This window comes from Prosopis cineraria, unplaced genomic scaffold, assembly GCF_029017545.1.
Source record: "Prosopis cineraria cultivar Desert tree isolate PC_DT_omini unplaced genomic scaffold, ASM2901754v1 PC6, whole genome shotgun sequence".
NCBI lineage: Eukaryota > Viridiplantae > Streptophyta > Magnoliopsida > Fabales > Fabaceae > Prosopis > Prosopis cineraria.
In genome coordinates this window covers 7,449,279-7,471,721 of record NW_026555337.1, presented here as the reverse complement: position 1 = coordinate 7,471,721, position 22,443 = coordinate 7,449,279, and the positions used below count along the sequence as shown (strand labels likewise).

The 22,443-nt window shown below is 27.3% G+C and overlaps 1 protein-coding gene across 1 annotated transcript in view; it reads left to right on the top strand.

Moving 5' to 3' along the window:
- LOC129313155 (probable WRKY transcription factor 69) overlaps positions 1–21,815 on the top strand; it is a 74,358-nt gene extending 52,543 nt beyond the window's left edge. The window contains exons 2-4 of the mRNA XM_054956101.1: positions 19,317–19,543; positions 19,668–19,811; positions 21,056–21,815. Of these exons, the coding sequence (XP_054812076.1) occupies positions 19,440–19,543; positions 19,668–19,811; positions 21,056–21,593 (786 nt within the window). The 5' untranslated portion in view covers positions 19,317–19,439 and the 3' untranslated portion in view covers positions 21,594–21,815. The remainder of the gene's footprint in view (positions 1–19,316; positions 19,544–19,667; positions 19,812–21,055) is intronic.
- The last annotated feature ends 628 nt before the right edge of the window (positions 21,816–22,443 follow it).

Sequence of the window (22,443 nt, the reverse complement as noted above, 5' to 3'; positions counted from 1 at the left end):
TATAAATAATATCATGTCAATGGTCACCTTTAAACAATAAAGTGAGGATGGCAAATAATTTTATTATGAACGTGACTGAATGCTAATAATTCGACAGATTCTGTCAGTCACAACTTATAGAGTAGCTCCTAGGTTTTAAGCTGGATAGGAAATGGATTTATCTGAATAAATTAATGTCTTTGTTTTCATCTACGAACAATATTTTAGTTAAAGCTCTTGAATCATGGTACTAGACTATCCTTTCACTTTAATCCCACATAGGATCCCTTTCATTTAAAATGACTGCAATTAAGTTTTCTTTCCTTGCCTCGTATCTTGGGAAAATGATAATTAGGGGCTGTATAAAATTATTAATGACATTACCAACTCTAACTTATTGGAATATCAATAATAAATCATAATTTTTATTTACAATTAAATATATTAAATATATTTAAGAGTATTTGTAACGTGGCTTAGAAATTTACAAAAGTTGTAAATTTTTTTTTGGATTACCAATGTGCTAATAAAACATTTAAAAAATTAAATAAATACATTTAAAATTATTTGTAACGTTAGTTGATAATTTATAAAAGTTAATTGTAAATCATAAGTCAATCACTTAAGATTTTTTTATTATTAATATATAGAAAAATTACTTAAAAAATTTACTAAATACACGTGTGATTATTTGTAATGTTAGTTAAAAATTTACAAAAATTAATTGAGAATCACAAGTCAATCATTTATATTTTTTACTATTGCTTAGAAAATGAACAAAATATATTTAAGAATTTTTAGTACTACTTGAAATTTTACTAAAGTTTCACTTTAAGTGTAATTTCTTGCAAGATAATTGTCATATTTTTATGAGCCAATTGAAAGATAATTTATTGCAAATAAAAACTATAATCTATTATTAAAATTTTAATAATTCAGGATATAATTATCATCAATATTTTTATGGGATCCCTAATTGTCATTTTCCCTCAAATCTTCTCCCAATTGATTCAGCAACGCTATTCAAACTTTGCTTTGCTTTAGACGTAACAGATGGGGCAATTTAATATAACAATAGACAAAACCATGTGAAACCTTTCATTTTCCTATTCTTCTGCACGTGACCTGGACTTTATTTATATTGCTGAAACAAGTGGGACTGTATCTGTATCTAGATTTGGGGTAAAGAGGGAAAATTACCAAACTTAGGTGAAAACTTTGAAACTTAACAACTAATAAATAGTGTATACTGTGGCTGGTTACGTTTTTTTTTTTTTTTGGCCAGAGGAGTGGTTGCTTACGTTATAATTTGATTTTTGTTTATATTGCAGATTAGGCTAATGTTTTTTATGGCTTGTTCACATCATGCTTCAGAATTTTAGAAAATTTGAAAGAGAAAACAGATAGAGGAAGAGATTTCTCCATTTCTTTTTTGGAACTTTATTGCCAATTATTTTATGAATATCTGCGATCAAATATCTTTTGCCAACAAAAGGATGCTACTACAATGTTATAAAAAAAAAAAAAAGCATACTACTATTAAAAGACACAGGACAAGTCTCCAAACAAACGCAACAAAGAAAAAATAAGACAAACAAAATCAACTATATGTAAAATCAACTTTATTGCCAGTTATTATATGAATACCTGCGATCAAATATCAGAAAGCACAATTTTTGAGCACAAATAGGACCCAGTCATTTTGGCCCACTAGATCGCAATAACTAGGAAAAAGGATAATTAAGAACCATTAAAAATATTAATTTGAAAAGAACTGTAATATTTTAAAATCTTAATTAACGATCATGATCCTTAATTGAGATAAAATTTATGAGGTGGGATTCACTAATGTTACTTGAAGATTTACTAATACAATTTAAAAAAATTGCTAACATATATTGTGAAAACATAAAACCCCACTTGAGAATCAATTGTGTAACAAAAAATAACACTTGAGAATTTAGACAAAAAATCTCAATTTAAACAAGTCACTTTTTGTTAAACAATCGATTCTCAAGTGAGAGGTTTTATATTTTTACAATATACGTTAGAAAGTTTTTTTCAAGTCGAGTTAGTAAATTTTCGAAGACAAATTACTTTTTGTTAAACAATCAATTCTCAAATGAGGTTTTATTTTTTCATAATATATGTTAAAAAAATTTTCAAGTTTGATTAATGAATTTTTAAGTGGTACTTTTTGTTAAACAATTGATTTTCAAGTATAGTTTTATGTTTTCACAATATACATTAGAAATTTTTTCAAGTCGGATTATTGAATTTTTCATTGATACTTTTTGTTAAACAATCAATTCCTAAGTCAGGTTTCATATTTTCACAATATATGTTAATAATTTTTTCAAATTAGGTTAGTAAATTCTCAAATAGCGTTAGTAAATCCTATCTTACAAACTACATTTTTTTGTATCCGTATGAGGGACCATTGTCCTTAATTAAGATTTTAAAATATTATGATTTGTATTTGGGATTAAGATTTTTGGAGAGTCTTTAATTGTCATTTTCTCCAATAACTAAAGACAGTACACTTCCACTACCAATCAATGATGGACATGGCGTGGTAGATTTTTGTGATTGATATTGACACGAAACATCTAGAAGATTCATTGTTTAAAAGACTAGCGATTATTGTATCCCTTTAATAAATTAGCTTTTAACCATTTTGTGGTATATCTGTTATCTAAAGTCTAGTAGAAGTAATAATTAAGTAAATGTTAAGATAATGAACAAGTTTGTGGCAAGGGAAGCTAAAAAACTTTAGCTTCGAATATTATTTAATGCTCTCAATAAAGCTGGTAAACAATTGCTCAAACTGGGAATAAGATATATTTTTAAGAGATAATGAAATTTTTAGTTCTTTAAAATTTATTTAGTTATCAATTAGGTCTCTCAAGTTAATTTTTATTGATTTAATCCTTTTTATTTTCTTAAATTATTGTGTGAATTTTTTAAGTTTTGAAACATAAATCAACTTTTAAAATAATCTCATATATAAAATATATTGATAACTTAATATGTGTGAGTGTAGCTTATGAATAAGTAAATGAATAATTATTTAAACTCGACTAACTAATTCTTGAGATTTCAATGTAACTTATAGATACTAAGTTACTATTTCATTTTTGAATATTAGAGAAACTATCATGTTTTTATTTATAAGTAAAATTAAAAATTAAAAAAACATTTATTACATTTTTTTTTCAAATTGTCCAAGTCAATATTTATTTTCATTAGACAATTTATTCCATTAATTATAAGGATAATCTAGTCTTTTTTCAAATATAATTATTACACTTAACAAAAAATTTAAATTATATAAATTGAATGTTTTTTTTATATTTAAAAACGGAGGGAGTATTTGATAAAAAAATAGCAAAAAAATTATATAGAGTAAAAAAAAAAACGGAGAGACACGTGAACTAGGACCAATTTCCATGGGGTAAATTATAATTAACTCACAAAATTTAGCAGGGTCGTTGACTTTTTTTTTTCAATAGATAGTCATATATAATAATATTTGCAGATTATTTGTGCAAGTAACATTTTTTTAATTTGATAAAAAAAAACTTGGCTAACAGGAAAATGTCAACTGCTGTTAGAGATGCATTATTAACTTCTTTTAAATAAAACACTAAGTTAATCTTGCCGTTGTGATGAAGCATCATTAGCAATGAGCATTTAATTTGGTCTTTTGTCAACACAAAGGAATACTCTAAATAGTCATTAGTAACATACTTAATGAATGACCCTTTTCATGTTTCAAGCTGTTTCTGAAAGTCACATTAATTAACCTCTTCCAAGTGCTAACGCCATTTTTCTTCAAATGTACATGTCTTGATGAACTTCAAATTTTGCTTAAAAGAAACAAATGCCCAACAACTTCAGTTAACTGTTATTGATATTTAGTGTCGGTCTTTTTTTTTTTTTTTGAAGGTGACGATGATTATATGTGTTCATGTTTCAATTAAACTAAACCTTTCTTGGGCTAAAAAACCAAAAAAAAAAAACCTAAACTTTTCTCTTTTAAATGATCTAATTAATATTTCCTCCATTAAAAAATATAAGACATTTTTAATCAAATTTCAACCCCTTAATAAAGTAGATACCTACTTTCCAACTGATCATATCTTTTTACATTTACTTTATTAAATACCTTATAATAAATATAAATTCATTATCAATATGAACATTTTTGACAAAAAAAAGACAATGATTACATTTCAAAAGACTAAAAATATTTTACATTTTTTAATATCCAACTCCTCAAAAAATGCCTTACATTTTTTAACAAATGAAGTGTGTTCATAATTAATTTGTATTATTCATTATAACTGCTAGGCTGTCAGTGTAAGCCATGCATTTAGGTGTGAGTTAAATATTATCAAAATCGTATACATAATGTCCTTCTTATACATTATATTTCATATCATATATACTTTTCAATTTTTTTAAGTTATTTTTAATATATTTTATCTTAATTAAGAAAATCTTAAAACTCATCCACTGGGTAAAAATTCAAAATTTTTTTGATTTTTTTTAATTAAATATACATATTTTTTCTCACTAATATTTAATGGATGGTGAAATGAGAAATTTGTGAAAAAAAATTGATATGACTTAAAAAAAAAAATAAAAACCTCTCCATCCGCATGAGAGAGTTGTTAGCGGCAGATCCACAATATACACAAGAGGTGCAAATGCATCCCCTTACTTCAAAAAAAAGTAGGTTGTGTAAAATTTGAAACTTTATACTTCCTGCTCTTGTGAAATCAAGCCTGTAGGCTTGATTACTCCAAAATTAATTTTTGTTAAGCCCCGTTTTTATTCATAAGGTTTAGGGTTCATGAATTTTTAAAAATTAAAATTTTCAATTATAATATTTTATATTCTTTTTTAAATATAAATTATAATATTAAAAAATTAAAAATAAATAATAGAAATTATAACCTTAAAATATAAACATATAAATTCTAAAGTTTAAATTCAATTAAAAGTTATAAATATTTTATTTGTTATGGGTGAAAATAAAATGAGTCTAAATGAAACACTCAAGCTCGAGCTCGAGCTCATTTTTCAAAGCCTATCACAACCAAGTTTTAAACCTAGTTATCATAAAAAATGATATTTTTTAAAAACCAAAATTCTCATAAAAATAGACTTAAATAGATGATCCATTAAGGTTGATCCTTATTACTGACTCTAATTTTACCATTAAGGATAGTAGATATATAAAAATTATTGACCATGTCTCATTGTATAGGCTTGATAACACATTTGCCTTTTGTTTTCATTTTTCCTTTCAAGGTTGTTTTATTAAGGGTTATATAGTGATTTGACTTTTGAATTATAGATATAGAAATGTCTAAAATTATAAACTTTTTTGTTGTACAATGCTTCACCTCGACTTTTAAAAATATTATGATATAACTTTTATTATTAATAAAAGTTAACTTTAACCATTAATTAGTCATAAATGACATAAAAGGACCTAAAGAATTATAAAAAATAATGAAGAAAATAAAGTTTTGAAGAAAAGTCAAGGGTAAAGTTAAAAATTGATTGAATTTTTAAACATAGTTGCTGAGATTTGAGGTTTTTTTTTTTAGTTTCAATAAAATTTATTGAAAATAATTTATAAATGAGACTAGAGGAAATACCTATTAAAGGTTGAACCTCCAACTTCACACTTAAGAGACTTGCATATATAACATTACCTTCATATTAAATTATAAGACATTTTTAAAGAAAATTCGATATCTTAAAATATAAGACATTTTGATAAAAATAAGGTTTTATTATTGATATTTTTCTAATATTAGCCCTCTCTTATATTCTCTCTCCTTCGTATTCTCTACCAGATAAAGTATTAAATGAATGGTATTTTTAAAAGGTTAATTTTTTTTTAAAGTAGAGCTATGAAGTATATTTAATAAGTTTTATTAATATGTGTAACTTTATCTAAAAGTATATTATAATTTGGAATGGAATGAGTATAAAATAAAACTAGAGTAATTGCTTTTTTTTTTTGAATTTTGACATTTATTTATTTATTATGATGTGAATTCTTAAACAATAATTTATTGTAAGGAAGATAAAAATTTAAAAGCTAGATATTTTTAATGATTAATGAGCACAAATCAGTGGGCTAGCTTGAAATTACCATATAAAGATGCAATATGAAAAGTTATCATATTTTTAATGATTAATAAAATAAGGATAAATGAACAAATTATTCTTTAAACTTTAAATTCAGTAATATTATACACTTTAAATTTATTTACTGTATGAATTATCCCTTCAATTTTTAAAAATAGTGCAATATGGCCCTACTGTTAATAAAAATTAACTTTGACAGTTAGTTGATTAAAAAAATAAAAAAAAGCCTTAAAAATTATAGAAAATGGCCAAAAAAAATTTTTGCTCGTTTTCTATAATATTTTGGGCTGGTTTGCAATTTTTGAGTCTTTTTTTTATAATTTTTTATGTTCTTTTCTCTCATTTTATGATTAATTAACAGTTAAAATTAATTTTTATTAATACCAGTGGCTAGATTGCATTATTTTTAAAAGTTGAGAAAATAATTTACATTATAAACAAATTTAAAGTCTATGGTACTCTTGAAATTAAAATTCAGAGGATAAATTACTCACTTATCTATAAAACAAATGTATTCAAGTTTTGAAATATTGCACATCAAATTAATAGGTATGAGTATAATATAAAACAATATTTTTAAAATTATTAAAAAAAATGAAATTTATTAATTTTACCCTTCTTTACAAGTTGAAAAAAAATAAAAAAAATGAAAAATACACAGGAGTAAAATTGAAAAAAAAAATAATTGCAAAAATTAACTCTGGAAGTAATTAGAGGGGTGTTAAATATAGATATAAAAAAAATGGAGGGAATTCATTAGGTGGCAGAAAATGTGATAAAGATTAAAAGGTAAGTGTTGTGTTGCAGGCTGTTGAGAGTAGGAAGTGGAAAAATCAACGAGGGGATGACTGCAAAGCGGCGTGATCTCAGCTAATAAGAGTTCAAGTGGGACCCCCCACTCAGTACCACATATTTGTCGGTGGGCCTGTTTGCTCTTTAACTTTCATTCTGGCTTGCCAATCATTGTCATTATTTCATTAAACAATAAATTTATTTTTTCTTGTTGCCCTTATAAACAACAAACAATAAATTTCTTTTTGGTAAGTCTGATCTATTAAAAATAAAAACTCTAAATTTTGTAATTTTTTAAAATTTCTGGATCATATGTAATAATCTAGAGTTGTTTGGTATTTCCTTTATCCCAAATTATAAAATATTTTTAGGTAAAATTTTATATACCAATAAAATTTATTAAATATGTAACGCCCTCAAATTTACAAACCAATTTTTTGCAAGTTATTAATTCAACAACTCATTCTCAAATTTACAGACTAATTTTTCGCAAGTTATTAATTCAACAACTCATTTTTTTTCTTTTCATTGAACCCTTATCATGGTAGAAAATTTCTACCATGATACATTCAAGACAATATACCACAGGTCTTAAAATATCTCAAAAAGTAATTAGAACCATGAGGGACAGACATGATCCTTATAGCATGTTATTCAAATCAGATCATAAATCAAGAGGGACAGACATAATCCTCTTGGACATATAAATGCATTTAATAAAAAGGATTAGAGTTTACATGCTCCACAAAGAAGATATGTCATAAGTTGGCACAAGATACATTGTATAATCCAAAATAAGAGGCAACGTAAAAGATGGTGTCTCATACACCACAGTTACATCTCTGGTGCTTTTTCGGCCGGACTCGCTCCTGTAAAAATATTAACCACGGGGAATGAGACTTAAAAGTCCTAGTAACCAGAAATTAATATGTAATGATGCATGCGGATGTAACTAATCATGCGATTGCTAAGTGGGCACACAAAACATTGAACCAAACAATACTTTCAAACAAACCGAACAAGTATTTAATTTGCATGACTGCACCTTATATCGTCCTTTCACTATGCTTGGACGCCAAATCACCCGGCCAAAGGTGAGTTGGACCAAGCGACACGCCACTCATTGGGTCCAATGAGGGCTTACCACGTGGTAATAATTAACCGAACAGAAATTCCCATTAACACCATACATTAAAATACCCTAACAAGTCATGCATCATTCAAATATCCAAACAGGAATATATTCGAACAATAATATCTCATCATGATAAACAAAAATAAATTTTTAACCCACTTGGTAATAATTTCAAACAAGTATATACAGTATTTATTTTCAATAATTCATAATTTTCCAAACAACAAAACAACACATAACCATTCACAAACACACCCATCACAACACATTAATAATGGTTACCTTGTGTCTTGAATAACAAGTTCCACTTCACAACTCCTTTTTCACCACTATCTTTGTCAATATAATCTACATAATTATTTCACAATACTATATATTAATTTTATATTAAAATAAATAACTCTAATTTAAAGAGTTAGAAAGTCTTAGATCTATAATCCATATTAACACTAATTTAAGATTTATGCCTCATTTAACTTTCTAAATTCTTTTCTAAAATTCTCGTACCCTAATAAACTATTTTTTTTAATTCTCAAATCACTTCTAGTATCACAATTTCATCCTTCTATGTTCTAAAAATTCGTCCAAAAATAAATTAAAAATTTTAAAATTATCCTGAAACCTCAAATCACCTTTCTATAACCTCAAAAATACCTATTCATATTAAATAAATATTTAATAATCAGAGGTTTATTTCTACATCTCAAATTCCACATAAATTCAACCATATGGATCTAGATTTTAACTCAAAAATTCTTAAACATGAGTTTTAACCTCAAGAAAATATTTTATAATATTTATTATATTCCTAAGAGTTTTAACCTATATTTTTAATCCATCATATCATCAGATTAACTATCCTATAAAAAAATCTTAATCAGAATATTTACTCTATCCTACAAAATAATCATATCACTAAAAAGCTAATATTATTTAGAAAATAACTATAAATTAATTTTGTAATTAAATAAATTTTTTTAATGCTAATCTAAACAGGAAAGTTAGAACATACCTGAAGAAAAAGAAAATAATCCCCCCTTGCAAGAAGACGCCGAGCAACGTGAGAGAAAGAGAGAAAAATAATATAAAAATGAGATTGTAGGTCTCAAAATTATATTAAAAAAAACTATAAGTTTGAATTTAATTATTTAAACTTTTGGGCCATTACTTGCAATTTTCACAAATTGCATCTTGGGCCCTTAGTTGTAATTTTTACAAATTGCAATAAATAATTCCTTATGCTTCCTCCACAATGCACCTCCTCTTTTTATACATGAGGAGGTGCCTTTCATTCCCACATCTAACCGATGTGGGACTAAACCCCCTCCCTTTTTTTTTTTACTTTCTTTTCTTTTTTTTTAAACTCTCACGCACACATAAATTTTTTTTTAAATCTTAAAATTATATCTTAACAAAATATTTTTTATATAATTTTAAACTTAAGTTTTTAAATTTATAATTAAATGCCTATCCATATTATTATTTTCAAATAACCTCAAATAATATAAATTCCTATTATTATCATCATTTTAAAAAAATTTAAATTTCATAATTTTTTTATCTAAAAATTAGGATGTTACAAAATACATTTTACAATCTTATTTTTTTAAGATAAAATTATAAACTTTTAAAAATGATCTTCATTTGATAATGCATTGATGAAAGAATATTAAAAAGAGAGAATATATGAGAAAGATAATATTAAAAAGTGTCATTAATAAAATTTTATTTTTATCAAAATATCTTATATTTTGAGATACTGAATCTTTCTTAAAAGTATCTTATTATTTAGGACGGAGATAGTACTTTATTTCAGTTGTATAGATAACTACAATAAATTTCCTAATTTCCGTTGTATTGAAATAATAGATCAATTATCATTTAAAATTATTTGTGCAGATTTAAAAGTCTAAGAAACTTATTGGAGACCCAATAAAATCATCTGTATATAGCTTAAAGTTTAGAAAACAATGGAATTAAAACTCCTATTTAATTGAGACGGTGGTACTTAATTGTTAATAAAAAGAATACAAGTGGTTATTATAATTTCAAGAGGTGTAGAAGGATCTTTTATGATAACAAAGGCAATAGTCTTAATTAGTTCCCCAGAGGCAAAAAAGGACTTTATCATAATTATATTATAAATATTGTATTGTGAATATCCATAACTCATATATTTTAAAATTCATTTTCATAATACCAAGAACTATAAATTCAAATTTGATAAGATTTGTTGGAGTGTCTCCTGTGTATACTTGAAGTAAACAATTATCACTTTCTCTAAAGGAAGAGAGTCTTCTGGTTTCAAGACAACCAAGTTGAAGCATAATATATACTTCCTTTGTCTTAATTTATAAAATATTTTTGTAAGAAATTTAATATCCTAAAATATAAAATATTTAGATAAAAATAAAGTTTCATTAATGATATTTTTTTTAATATTACCCTTCTTACTATTCTCTCCCTCTCTAATATTTATTTTACAAGTGAAGGATAGTTTTAAAAAATTTATACTTTTGTTTTCAAAAAATTAAATTGTATAAAGTACGTTTATTTAATGAACCCTATTAGCATGATATATGATTTTGGCTAAAATTATATATCTGGTAAATTAGGACGGAAGTAGTAATATTAATATGTGTGTGTGTGTCCATATTCAAAAACACTTTAAGAACATTTTCAATTTTTCATCTCACTCCAATAACATGATCAATTTTACCAACGAGACAACTAGATACATCATCCCATGTGTTGCATAAAACCCTCTATGAACAGCATTATTCATAAATTATGAATAATAGCTTGGTTTCTTATAAAATTTATATTATATGGCAATGAGCACAAATTTAGTCTGTAGCATTCTCACAAAATAACATATGATTATTAAAGAAAAAACAACTTTTTGTTTCCTGTTTTGTGAGAGGGCAATAGCTTTAAATCAGAAAACAAACTTGAAGGTGTGATACTGGAGGGCAACTGATGAGCGACCCCAAATAGTGCAAGACTGTCTCATTTCAGTCTCATTTCTCAGAACTATTAAACGATCGCACCTTCCAATTCAACATCAATGGATTAATCTCAGCTTTCTTTACCTTCCTTTTTCTCTGAAACAATCCATGCCTCTCACAAATAAGGCCTGCAAACCACACTTTAACTTCTTCTTTTTCTTCTTCTTCGCTTCTTCTTTTCGTCTTCTGCAACACTTTTAGCTCCTTATTAATCTCAAGCTCTATTCTGGGTTGGAACTTACCATGACCCGATTGTTCGCTGACTGTTTTGTTACCCTCCTTCCCAGAAAAAAAATTGTTTGTTGAAGATGGAGATGAAGGGGTTTTCTTTCTCAGAACGTGTCGAACCAAATCAACCAATATGAATCGAATAGCTCCGGAATTTGTTCTGCCGCCATTGATTTCTGTGATTTTGAACCTAATAGTTTGGCAACTTTCATGAGTTCTCAAGCTTAGTGTATCATGCCGAGTTAAAATGGCGTAATTGCCCCTAATTCCATGTTTTTACTCTTTTTTTATTTTCCCCCCATTTTAATTATGTATTAATATTGGTCCACCCTTGATCATTATCGTTTTCTTTTTGTACATTTGCTTTAGCAAGTTCTCACTGTAAAGTCTAAATCTTAAAAATTATATTATATTACTTATGACTATTTATAAAAATTAAAATTATCTATTAAAATTTTGAAAATATTTTTTAATAAAAGAGTTATTCAATTTAAAAATGTGTTATAAAGTCTATAAATAAATATAATATAAAATTTATTTGATGTACTTCTGTGATTATAAATTGCAATTTATATCAAATGTAGGGTGGTAATTTAAGTGGAATATACTTATTCGGGTCAGGCTTAATTTGACTGAACTTAAAAAAGTCATATAATCAAACAAACCTGGCAAGAATGTTTTTGGGCTTTGGGCTTATTAGGACTGTTGCAAATACTTGAATTATAAAAATTTCTCATTTTTAAAAATAAATTTTAATTTGTGTTTTAAAATTAACTATTTTTATTATTATAAAAAATATGAAATATTCTTTTTGGAATACTTCAAGTATATAAAAGACTCCATTTTTTTAGGAAAAAAATTGCGGTTGTTAAATTTTAAAAATCAAGATTAAAGTGTATCTTAAATATTATTTATAACAAATTTTATAGATTAAAAATAATAAAAATAAAACAATATTAACAATTTAAATTTTTTAAGAAATATTTATAATAACGTACTCAACTATATGGTCTCTTAGGATAAAATACAGTAAAATTTAAAGAATTGATTAATATTTAATACTCTCTTTATTAAAAAATGTAAAGCATTTTTTGAGGAGTTGCATGTTTAAAAATATAAGGCATTTTTAATCTTTTGAGGTATAATTATTACCTTTTTTAAAAAAATGCTCCTATTAATAGTGACTTTATATTTATTATAGGGTATTTAATAGGAGTAAATATGAAAAGATAGATTTAGTTTGAAAATAGGTAATTACTTTATTGAGGGGTGAGATTTAGTTAAAAATACTTTATATTTTTTAACAAAAAGAGTATATTTTTTATATTTTCTTTAGAAAAGTAAGATGTTATTTGTGTGTTTAGGTTGAGCTTGAATCTAATCAAGCTTGGCTCAAATTTTTTCAGCTCTAGTTTGGTCAGTTCAAATAAGCATGAACATTATATATATATATATATATATATATATACAAAGCCCAGTTCTAAACTTAGCTTAAATTATCAGCTTTACTTAACTCTTGTGTGAAATACATAACCAACACTTTATACTTGCTTATGACTATAATATGTTTTTGGAATATATGTTAAAATATCAGATAATATAAATATCAAGTCAAATTTAATCAAGTAGTTATAAAACGCCACTTATTCAAGTGGTCAAGTAATTAACATCAGAAACTATTTGAATAAAAACAAATACATATATATGTGTATCTATATGTGTTGGTTATAGTGAAAAGAGTTTTGATCATTTAAACATAAGATCTTGAATTAGACTCCGTGTAAATACAGAAAATGATTGGGATAACTACCTCCAATTATAGGTCCGACGGTACTTAAATACGAGACCTTATCAAGTAGCCACAAAAGAAAAAAAAAAAAAGTCAAAACTGAAAACTCTTTTTATTTTGTTTCCTCCGCCTAAGTAAAGATATTCAGTGCAAATAAAAAAATGTGGGTCAAATGCGTCGGCGGATACTTAAAAATTATAATTGAAAATAAAAAGTACGTTGGCAAAACAATTTTTTTTAAAAAAAGAAGAGTTATGGTGTCACAGTTTGTGAGCTTGATTTTATGAATAATGTTACTTATTATATAATTTATGTTTTATGTTGATTGGGCTGAAATAATAAAATTCATTTGTTTTATTTCCACCCTCATGTGATATCCAATACTTTTTCCAACTTGGGCTGTTTCGCTTGGTCCAAAAAATAAAATACTTATTAGGCTGCTTCTCATGACATTCCTTTGACACTATATTTTCAAATAAGATATAGAATTTTCGCCAATTACCCTGTTTTATTATTCTTGAAATGTTCTTGAATCTTGAACAAATCAAACAAACATCCCTTAACTTTTTTAAAAAAAATTATTGTTTATTTTCATGCATATTAATACATGCATGCTACTCTAAAATACAAACATTTTTTTTTACAAGTACATGGATACGTTGCAAGAATAGTTTGAGTCTAGCTCGTTCCTCTGAATTGAGAACTGAGAAGATTTTCAAGTTGGATGAAAACACATATTACAATAAAAGTAACGTAACTTTCGTTAATCGTTGATTCAATTTCAATCTGACATTTGGCTGAATTTTTTTTCCCCAATCTGACATCATTGTATTTTTATGTTCTTAGCTTTTGTGTGTAATTTATAGGCATTTTTAACCTAGTTTCATTTGTGTTTCCTTAGTGACCAAGGCTATCTTAAGAAACACAATATATTTTAATATTTATTTTTCATCAATATATCAGTGGTCAAGTCAATATTACTGATTTCTTGGTACCTTCGTATAAAAAAGCCCATTATTTATAGAACTTGACTGGCTTTTTAAGTTTCATAATTTACTTCGATTTTCAAGGATTAGATTTAGTTACAAATTCTTTTTATTAGATATATAAGTGAATTGTTTTAGTTCATGAAAATGTTAATTTAATGCCTCGTGTTGCTATCAATATTTATTAATTTTATATCCGAAAAGGTAAAATGAATGAGAGCCTTATATGTTACATCTAACAAAGTTTTGATAATGATTAAATTTAAAATTATTTAATATATAATTATATATTATAATTTTTTAAACAAAAAGAAGTAATTAAACTAGAAAGGATGAAGTTATATAAATCAAAAATATTTTCTAGGAAAAAATCAGATATGTCAATACTGAATTATAAAAATATATATTTATTATTTACAAAAATCATACGTTAAATATGTTTTGTCCAAATTTTTTTTATATAAAAAAATCATATATTTCTTAATGTTTGGTGACATCATTATCCAGTTGTTATGTAAGTATCGATTAGAATAATGTAATGGAAAAAATACAAAAAGATGATATCAATTGAATACATATTTCTTTTAATAGTTGAGAAATTAATAAAATTAATATTGATGATTCTTTTAATAGTTTCTTGAATTCTACAGGTATTGATCTTGCTCGCAGGAATGAATTTGGGCACTTTCTGGATGGCCTTAGTAAGGAGGTGGTTGCTGATTCAGAAGGTTTTGAGGAAGCTTGCAAATTTGAGAACAAGAAGATTTTTGTTTTTTATTTTTTATTTTTATGAGTTGTGTGTTACGTTGTATTTTAAGTTTTTTTAGTGCTTTTGGCTTTGGTTAATCAGTGATTATAATGGACTTTTTTGTGATTAATAAAATTAGCTCTTTTTTTAGTTTTAAAAAATTTTGAATATATATTTTTAAATTAAAATTCCTGGGAAGTTTCTTCTATCCTTTCATATGTTTGCTCCAAGATCCAAACAGAATTAGGTGGTTTTCAAGACCCATTAATTTACAATAAACAAATCCATATATTTAATATCCCACCCACCCTTATAACAAACAAACACTAACTTGCTTAATCAAATCACTATTTTAATCACAATCACAGGTACATATTAAAATCCTACAATAATATATTATTGCCAGACATAGAATTTGTAATTTAATGATTCTTTCATTATCATATGATATATACAATATGTATTATTAAATTAGTAACCAGTTGGCAAGAATAAGATAAGATGAGGACTGTTTAATTACTTGATTAATTACAGTTTAGACCAATGGACCGTCATCAAATCGAAGGAATCGGAGCAGGAAAATTTAAAATTTTTCATTTGATTGTGAATTAATGATTATATCATATTGTTTTTTATTGAATAACATGACTTTTGTTGGTGGTTTTGATTTTTTTTTTATCTGATGTTGGTTTTGATGAAAACATAGACCATAGAGCTTTTTATATGATTATGAAATAAGTACACATTGCATATATGTCATCCTTATCTCATTGAACTTTAATTAAGATAAATTGATAATCTCAAGGGCTCATAGTTTATTAATTAATTTGATTCCTTTAACCAATGGCTTATTTCTTTGTCCCATTATGGAACCTAAAACAATAAGACAAATCAACTTTATAACCAACGAAAATATTTATTCATGTTGTTTTTATTAATTTCTTTTTGCTTGAAGCCATGAGAGGGAATACTCAGAAAGCTTTAATTAAAAAGACCTGAATTTTTGAACAAGTGTACGGTACAGAAATATAGAAGAAGATTGCGATAAATATTTAAAACATATGAATATCTTAAAATTATTTAATTAACAAAATATATTTTTTAAATCCTTCGATCTATTATTTTATTTACTTTTTTTTTTGGCGATAGAAATTACTACACTGAAATTCAAGCACCCAAAATTTCTGAGTTTCATTCGATCACTACGGTTATCCCATCCCAACAACAACCTTAACTGGTTTGTCACGAAAAGAAATATTTAATATGTTGGAATTAATCAGTCATCAGCTAGCAGTCAACATTATATTATATTATTTCCTCCCTTTTAAATTATAAAATATTTTTAAAAGAGTTTTTTCCGTCTCAAAATATAAACACTTGGATAGATTAAAATTTTATTAAATGTATTAATTTTAATATTATCTTTTCTCTCTCTATAATTAATTTTCATCCTTTATCTTTTTAATATATTAAATGATGGATATTTTTAAAATTTATATTTTTATTTTGAAAAGATAAGGTTATTAAGTATTTTTGATAAGGTTTATTGGTATGTAAAATTTTGTCTAAAAGTATCTTATAATTTGAGACAGATTCTCTCCATCCCAAATTATATGACACTTTTGAAGGAGTTTCTTCATATCAAAATATAAGATATTTTGAATAGATTAAGATTTTATTAAATGCATCAATTTTTCTCTTTATAATTAATTTCCATCTCTTCTCTTTTCAATGTATTAAATTATGGGTATTTTTGAAAGTTTATATTTTTTTTTGAAAGAAAAGATTGTTAAGTGAGATTTATTGGTATGTAAATTTTATTTAAAAATATTTTATAATTTAAAATTAAGGGATTATTACATATTGGAGTCACACTAGAAAAAAAAAACAAACCATTTTTTTTGTTGTAAATGTATAATTTTCAAATAATATTATTATACGCAGGTCAAAAAAATGTTATTATATATAATATGACTAATTTTACTGGTTTTATCTGATTCGAGGCTGGTTTGACTAAAGCATCAATGATTTTCTAGCCCTCCAATTTCCTCACATCTCTGTATTAAATACGAAACTAATTAAATTTGATAATTATTTTTTTCAGATCATAATATAAGGTATATTTTTAAAATTTTGTTTAGTTCAAAATATAAGTTATTGAATAATTTTTATATTTATTTTTTTAACTATACTCCTAATTCATTTATTACTTTTTAAAAAAAATTATGTATTGAAATTGTAATTACTATTATTAATATTTTTATATAGGATATTTAACAAAAATATAAATAAAAAGATATAAATTTGTTAAGAATTTATGATTTTAACTAATATTATTTATAAATTATAAATTAATTAATTATGATTTATATTGTGAGTACGAGGGAGCAGTTCTCTTGACATTGATCTCACGCACACTTACGAGGGGTAAAAATCTTATCCATACTTTTCAGCTAAGGTAGCACTTGTACGTTGCACGGAGCTTCCTACATTAAATTACAATATTCATAGTTTCAGACCGTACAAATTTTTACAAATGTATGCGCACACACTCATAAATGCAGAGATTTATCAAATTTATAAAACGAGCAGATATTTCTTTCTCTTTATTTCTCAGCCAAGTATACATGATATTTTGCTTCTTCACAGATAGACTCTACATATAAACTCATATGCATTATTAAAAGTATAATAAACTCAATATAAATATATATCATATTAAGATGTACAATCAATTTCATATGATGATGCGAATAATTTTTTAGTTAAGCACAGAGAGTAGGCTCTACCAACAATAAAAAATATTTTCAAGTAAATTGTTACATATATAGAAGTTGAGATTTAAATTTCCATCACTTACTTAAATAACAAGAGTTTTTATCACTAACACTAATTTTAGTTGGTTGATAATGTGTATACTTAATTTTAACCAGTTCTGGTTGATTGAAGACTAGTTTAACCGGCTGGTTTGTCCCCAAATGTCCTACTCTTTGACTTCCTCATATCTTTGAATTGGACATATTACTAATCCGTAGTCCAACCAATTGAACGATTCGAGTCGGTCTCTGATTCTTTGAACAATAAGTCTACATTTTAGTAAAAATATCTTGTCCATCAAAAAGTAATATCATTTTTAACCAAACGGTGATATTCGTGCATTGCATGAAACTCTATATATACATTGAATTACATTGTTAATGTATGGCTTTTGAATGAAGCAATTTTTCGAAGATTCATTTGATATATATACTGACACAGAGATTATCAATTTTATATAGATTATAGATAAGAATGATTAACATGGTTTATTTCGCAAAAGTTAATCAAGTCATTTCTCATTTTTTAAGGGCAGGTTAGTTAGATTAGATTAAACATTATATCTTGTTATATAGTAATATAGAGACTTTAATGTATAAGCTTATATGCATCAAACAAACAACAAGCTCAACGTATCATATAAAGATGGACAATCAAATTTTATACCACGTGGGTGTCTCTAGGTATATATTTCCTAACTCCATTTAATATTATAAGACATTTTTAACAATCGAATTCAATTTTAATGAGTTAATTAATTATCTTTTAAAATTATACATTATTCTTTTATGTCTACAATTATAATTTAGGAAAAATTAATTTTTTAGTCCTTCAACTTTTAACTCACTTGTAACTCAATCTCTCAATCATAACTCACTGTGACTTAGTCTCTCAACTATTGACTCGCGTATAACTCAGTTCCTTAACTTTTTACTCATATATAACTCAATCTCTTAACTTTTGTTAGTTTTTTTATATTAGCTTAGATCCCACATGAAAGAATAAAATTTGAGCATTTCTTTTATCCCTCTTATTTGACAAGGATAATTTAAAAAAAATTGAAAAACAAGGGTCAAGTTATAAGTGAATTAAAAGTTAAGAGATTGAGTCACAGTAAATTATAGTTAAGGGACTGAGTTACAAATGAGTTAAAAGTTAAAAAACTAAAACATTAATTTTTTATAATTTAAAAGGACGTCTCAATTAGAAAACATTATTAATTACACTCCATACTTAAGGGTAGTTTTGGAAAAATTATTAATTGTAGATTGAAAAATGTCTTATATGTTTTTAAATATGATACTTTAAAAAATATTTTATAATATTAAATGATAGAGTATTTAATTTGAAATGAATCTTAAAAATGTCAAAAGTTGGGGGAGTAAATTTTCCCTCTCCACTAACCCTAACTTTGAATAATCATAGAAATTGGAACCAATCAGTGAAGCCAAAATATTTGTTTATCATAAACCCACTCTATCATATGAATCCCCTCATCCATATTTGTTTATTTATTATACTAGGACTTAGGTATTGCCTCGCACGTCCACATTAAACTACGCTACTCCCCCATTTGCCAACCTGTCACCATATATGGCGGCTCATTTCTCATCTCCCAACCCTTCCCTTCTCTTTGTATCTTCTCTCTCACTCGTCTCCTCCTCTCCGGCCACCCCACCAACCCATTCGCCCTCTAGCTTCCACCACCCTCTGATCATAACACCCAAACACCTGCATAACTGATCACCACTTAGATTCGCTCCAAAACCCTAACCTAGCTCTTTGTATGATGAGCCACAGATTCAACCAACCGGAAGAATCCGAACCCGTACCGGACTCTCCGTCCTCCGGTGATGACATCAATACTGCAGCACCGTCTCCCAAGAAAAGGTCTGGTATCTGGTGGTTTTCCTTTATTTTTTTTTTTGCAGTTTTGTTAGGTAGGAAGGTGTGTGTATGTACTGTATAACTAATTTACCGTTGATGGGGTTAACCGTTATGCGTACATATATAGGAAGGGGATAAAGAAGAGGGTGGTGGTCGTACCGATCGGTGACGTGGAGGGATCTAGGAGCAAAGGCGAGACGTATCCGCCGTCCGATTCTTGGGCTTGGAGAAAGTACGGCCAGAAGCCCATCAAAGGCTCTCCATATCCCAGGTAATTACTACTACTTGATTAGCGACCTTAATCCAGTCATTAAGAAGCTAGACTATGGAATTACGCAATGTGAGAGGCTTATGATCGTGTTTTAAAAAAAGTAAGAAATTGTAATTGCTGGGAATTTATAGGTGCTGTCTGAAACTCCAGCTGATGTGCACGGCGGGAGATTTCTTTTGTTTGTTTGTTTGTGTTGTTGTGGTTGATGCCGCCGGCGACGAAATTTCCAAATCAATGGCGGCTGTGCTAAAATGCGCTTGTAGCAATTTTTTGTTTGTGATCATAACACGCGAGATCTGAACCGCGTTTCTCTCACGCATGGCAGAGTAAATTATCGTAACATCTTTTCAGTTTTTTAATCAAATTACAACCGACTTTTTTCCCCTTCTCTTTGTTTTCTTACAAATTACACCTGCTCTATTGACATTCTTTTATTATATAATTTTCACGTCTACAAATATTTCTCTCTGTTTAAAATCACAAGATGTTTTTAAATAATACCATGTTTAAATATATAAGATGTTTTGGTGTTTTCTACGAATAATTAATGAGTTTTTTTAAGAATGCTCTTAAGGAATATTTAAAATTAATGATATTTTCATGCTTATTTATGATTAAATTATCTTATCAGACAAGGTAGATATAGAAAGAGAATGAATTTTTTAATGATATTAATTATCTTTTAAGAGATAAAATTTAGTTTAAAAAAAGGTTAGCAACCCGCATAAGTGGAATTGTGTTGTTTATCCTATACTTGATAATTAATATGACAAACCTTGAAATACTTTTTGACGTTTTCAATTCGGATAAGTTATGTTTTATCGAAGGGATCAGACATTGTATTTTTGCCCTAATGCGGCAAGACAAAGATGGGTGAGAGTAGTTTGAAACTACCCAGAAAATAGCAGTCTATGTTTAAATCATTGATGATGATTAGTTCGGATTTTATCATGAAAATTAAAGTTGAGCATAAAAAGATATTTTTAAAATTTGAACAACTATAGCGGTATATAATGGGAAAATTAATTTAAGCGTGCAAAATGTCGAACCGGCACATATAAACCGAGCGAGATACTAACAAGGGTGAGTGTGACTGCGATTGGGAACACGCGCTTCAGATATATCTTTTTTTTTTTTCTTCGGATTGTGATCCTAATCCACGTAATTATTTTATTCCATGATAATTTTTTAAACATTATTTTAATATATTTTCCCCATTATTTTAATTTATAATTTAATTGCAGGGGATATTACCGATGTAGTAGTTCGAAGGGTTGTCCCGCCAGGAAACAAGTAGAGAGAAGCCGTGTGGACCCCACGAAGCTCGTCGTCACCTACGCTCACGACCACAACCACTCCGTCCCGCCTGGTAAGCTTCACTCCGCCACCTCCTCCTCCTCCTCCTCTGCAGCCACATCAGCCGCTGCCGCTGACGTCAACGACGATGTACCTACCGAATTGGACTCTAAAGTCGAATCGGAAGAGAATCTCACCGTGTTCGCCAGCCATCCCGATCTAAAACTCGACAGCGACTCGGCTGTTCTGCTCGGCGACCACCATGGCCAATTCGGATGGTTCGATGACATGGCCTCCACAACGAGAGTCCTGGAAAGCCCGATCTTCGGCTGGGAGTTGGAGGATATGGCGTTGATGACGATGAGGGAGGATGAAGACGAGTCGCTGTTCGCGGATCTCGGCGAGCTGCCGGAATGTTCTGTGGTTTTCCGGAAAAGGAATATTCCGAGAACGAGCGCAATCCAGTGCGGTGGGATCACAGGGTAACGTAATAGGGCAGGGCCTTTTTCTTCGGTCTCTGTCCAGCACAGCTAGTGGTAATATACTATTCGCCGCCTGAAAGTCGTGCGCAATAGAAAATGGGAAAAAAGAAAGTCATAAAAATTCTTTAAATAAAATAGTATTTTACAATTCAAGTCTCTTCTTTTCATGCCCCTTGTTCTTGTACATTTTGATTAATAATATTTATGGTTATGTCTTTTTCTTTTTTATGATATGTAAATTATTGCAATAAGTTTCACATAGCCATGTGTTAACATGTTTGGGCATGTGTTTGTTTACTATTACATTTTATTAGTAAGAAAATGTTCGGCAAAAATAAAAAAAAGGTCTTGCAAGGCATGCCATAAATACGGGATAAAGATGAAAGAATTTGACTTCTATTTAAATACGAGAAACTCGAGCTGTTCATCCGGATGTGAGAATGTAAGTGACAAAAATTAATGTAAATGCAGGAAAGTAGAGATATATTAATTAAAGAAAGAGGTGGTGGGCTATGCCTACCGCACAATAAAAAATAAAAACTAAAATTGCATAATAAAAGAAAAAATAAAATAAAGTAGCAAACGTGAAGTTTGAGATTGATAGTTTGTTGATATTGATGCTAATTATTAAGGGAGGACTTCTCTATTTATAGATGATTCTGATTTGGTGCCTAAGCCTTATGATCGTCAATTTCCTTAAATTTAAAAAGCATTTCTTCTATCATGGCCACTCATCATAGGTGAAGAACGGATGGTCTTAATGTAGTGGTCAAGACTTCATAAATATTTTTTAAATTATTTTAAAGTTAATTAAATTGAGTTGAATTTAGGCCTCTAAATTTATAAATTGAGTG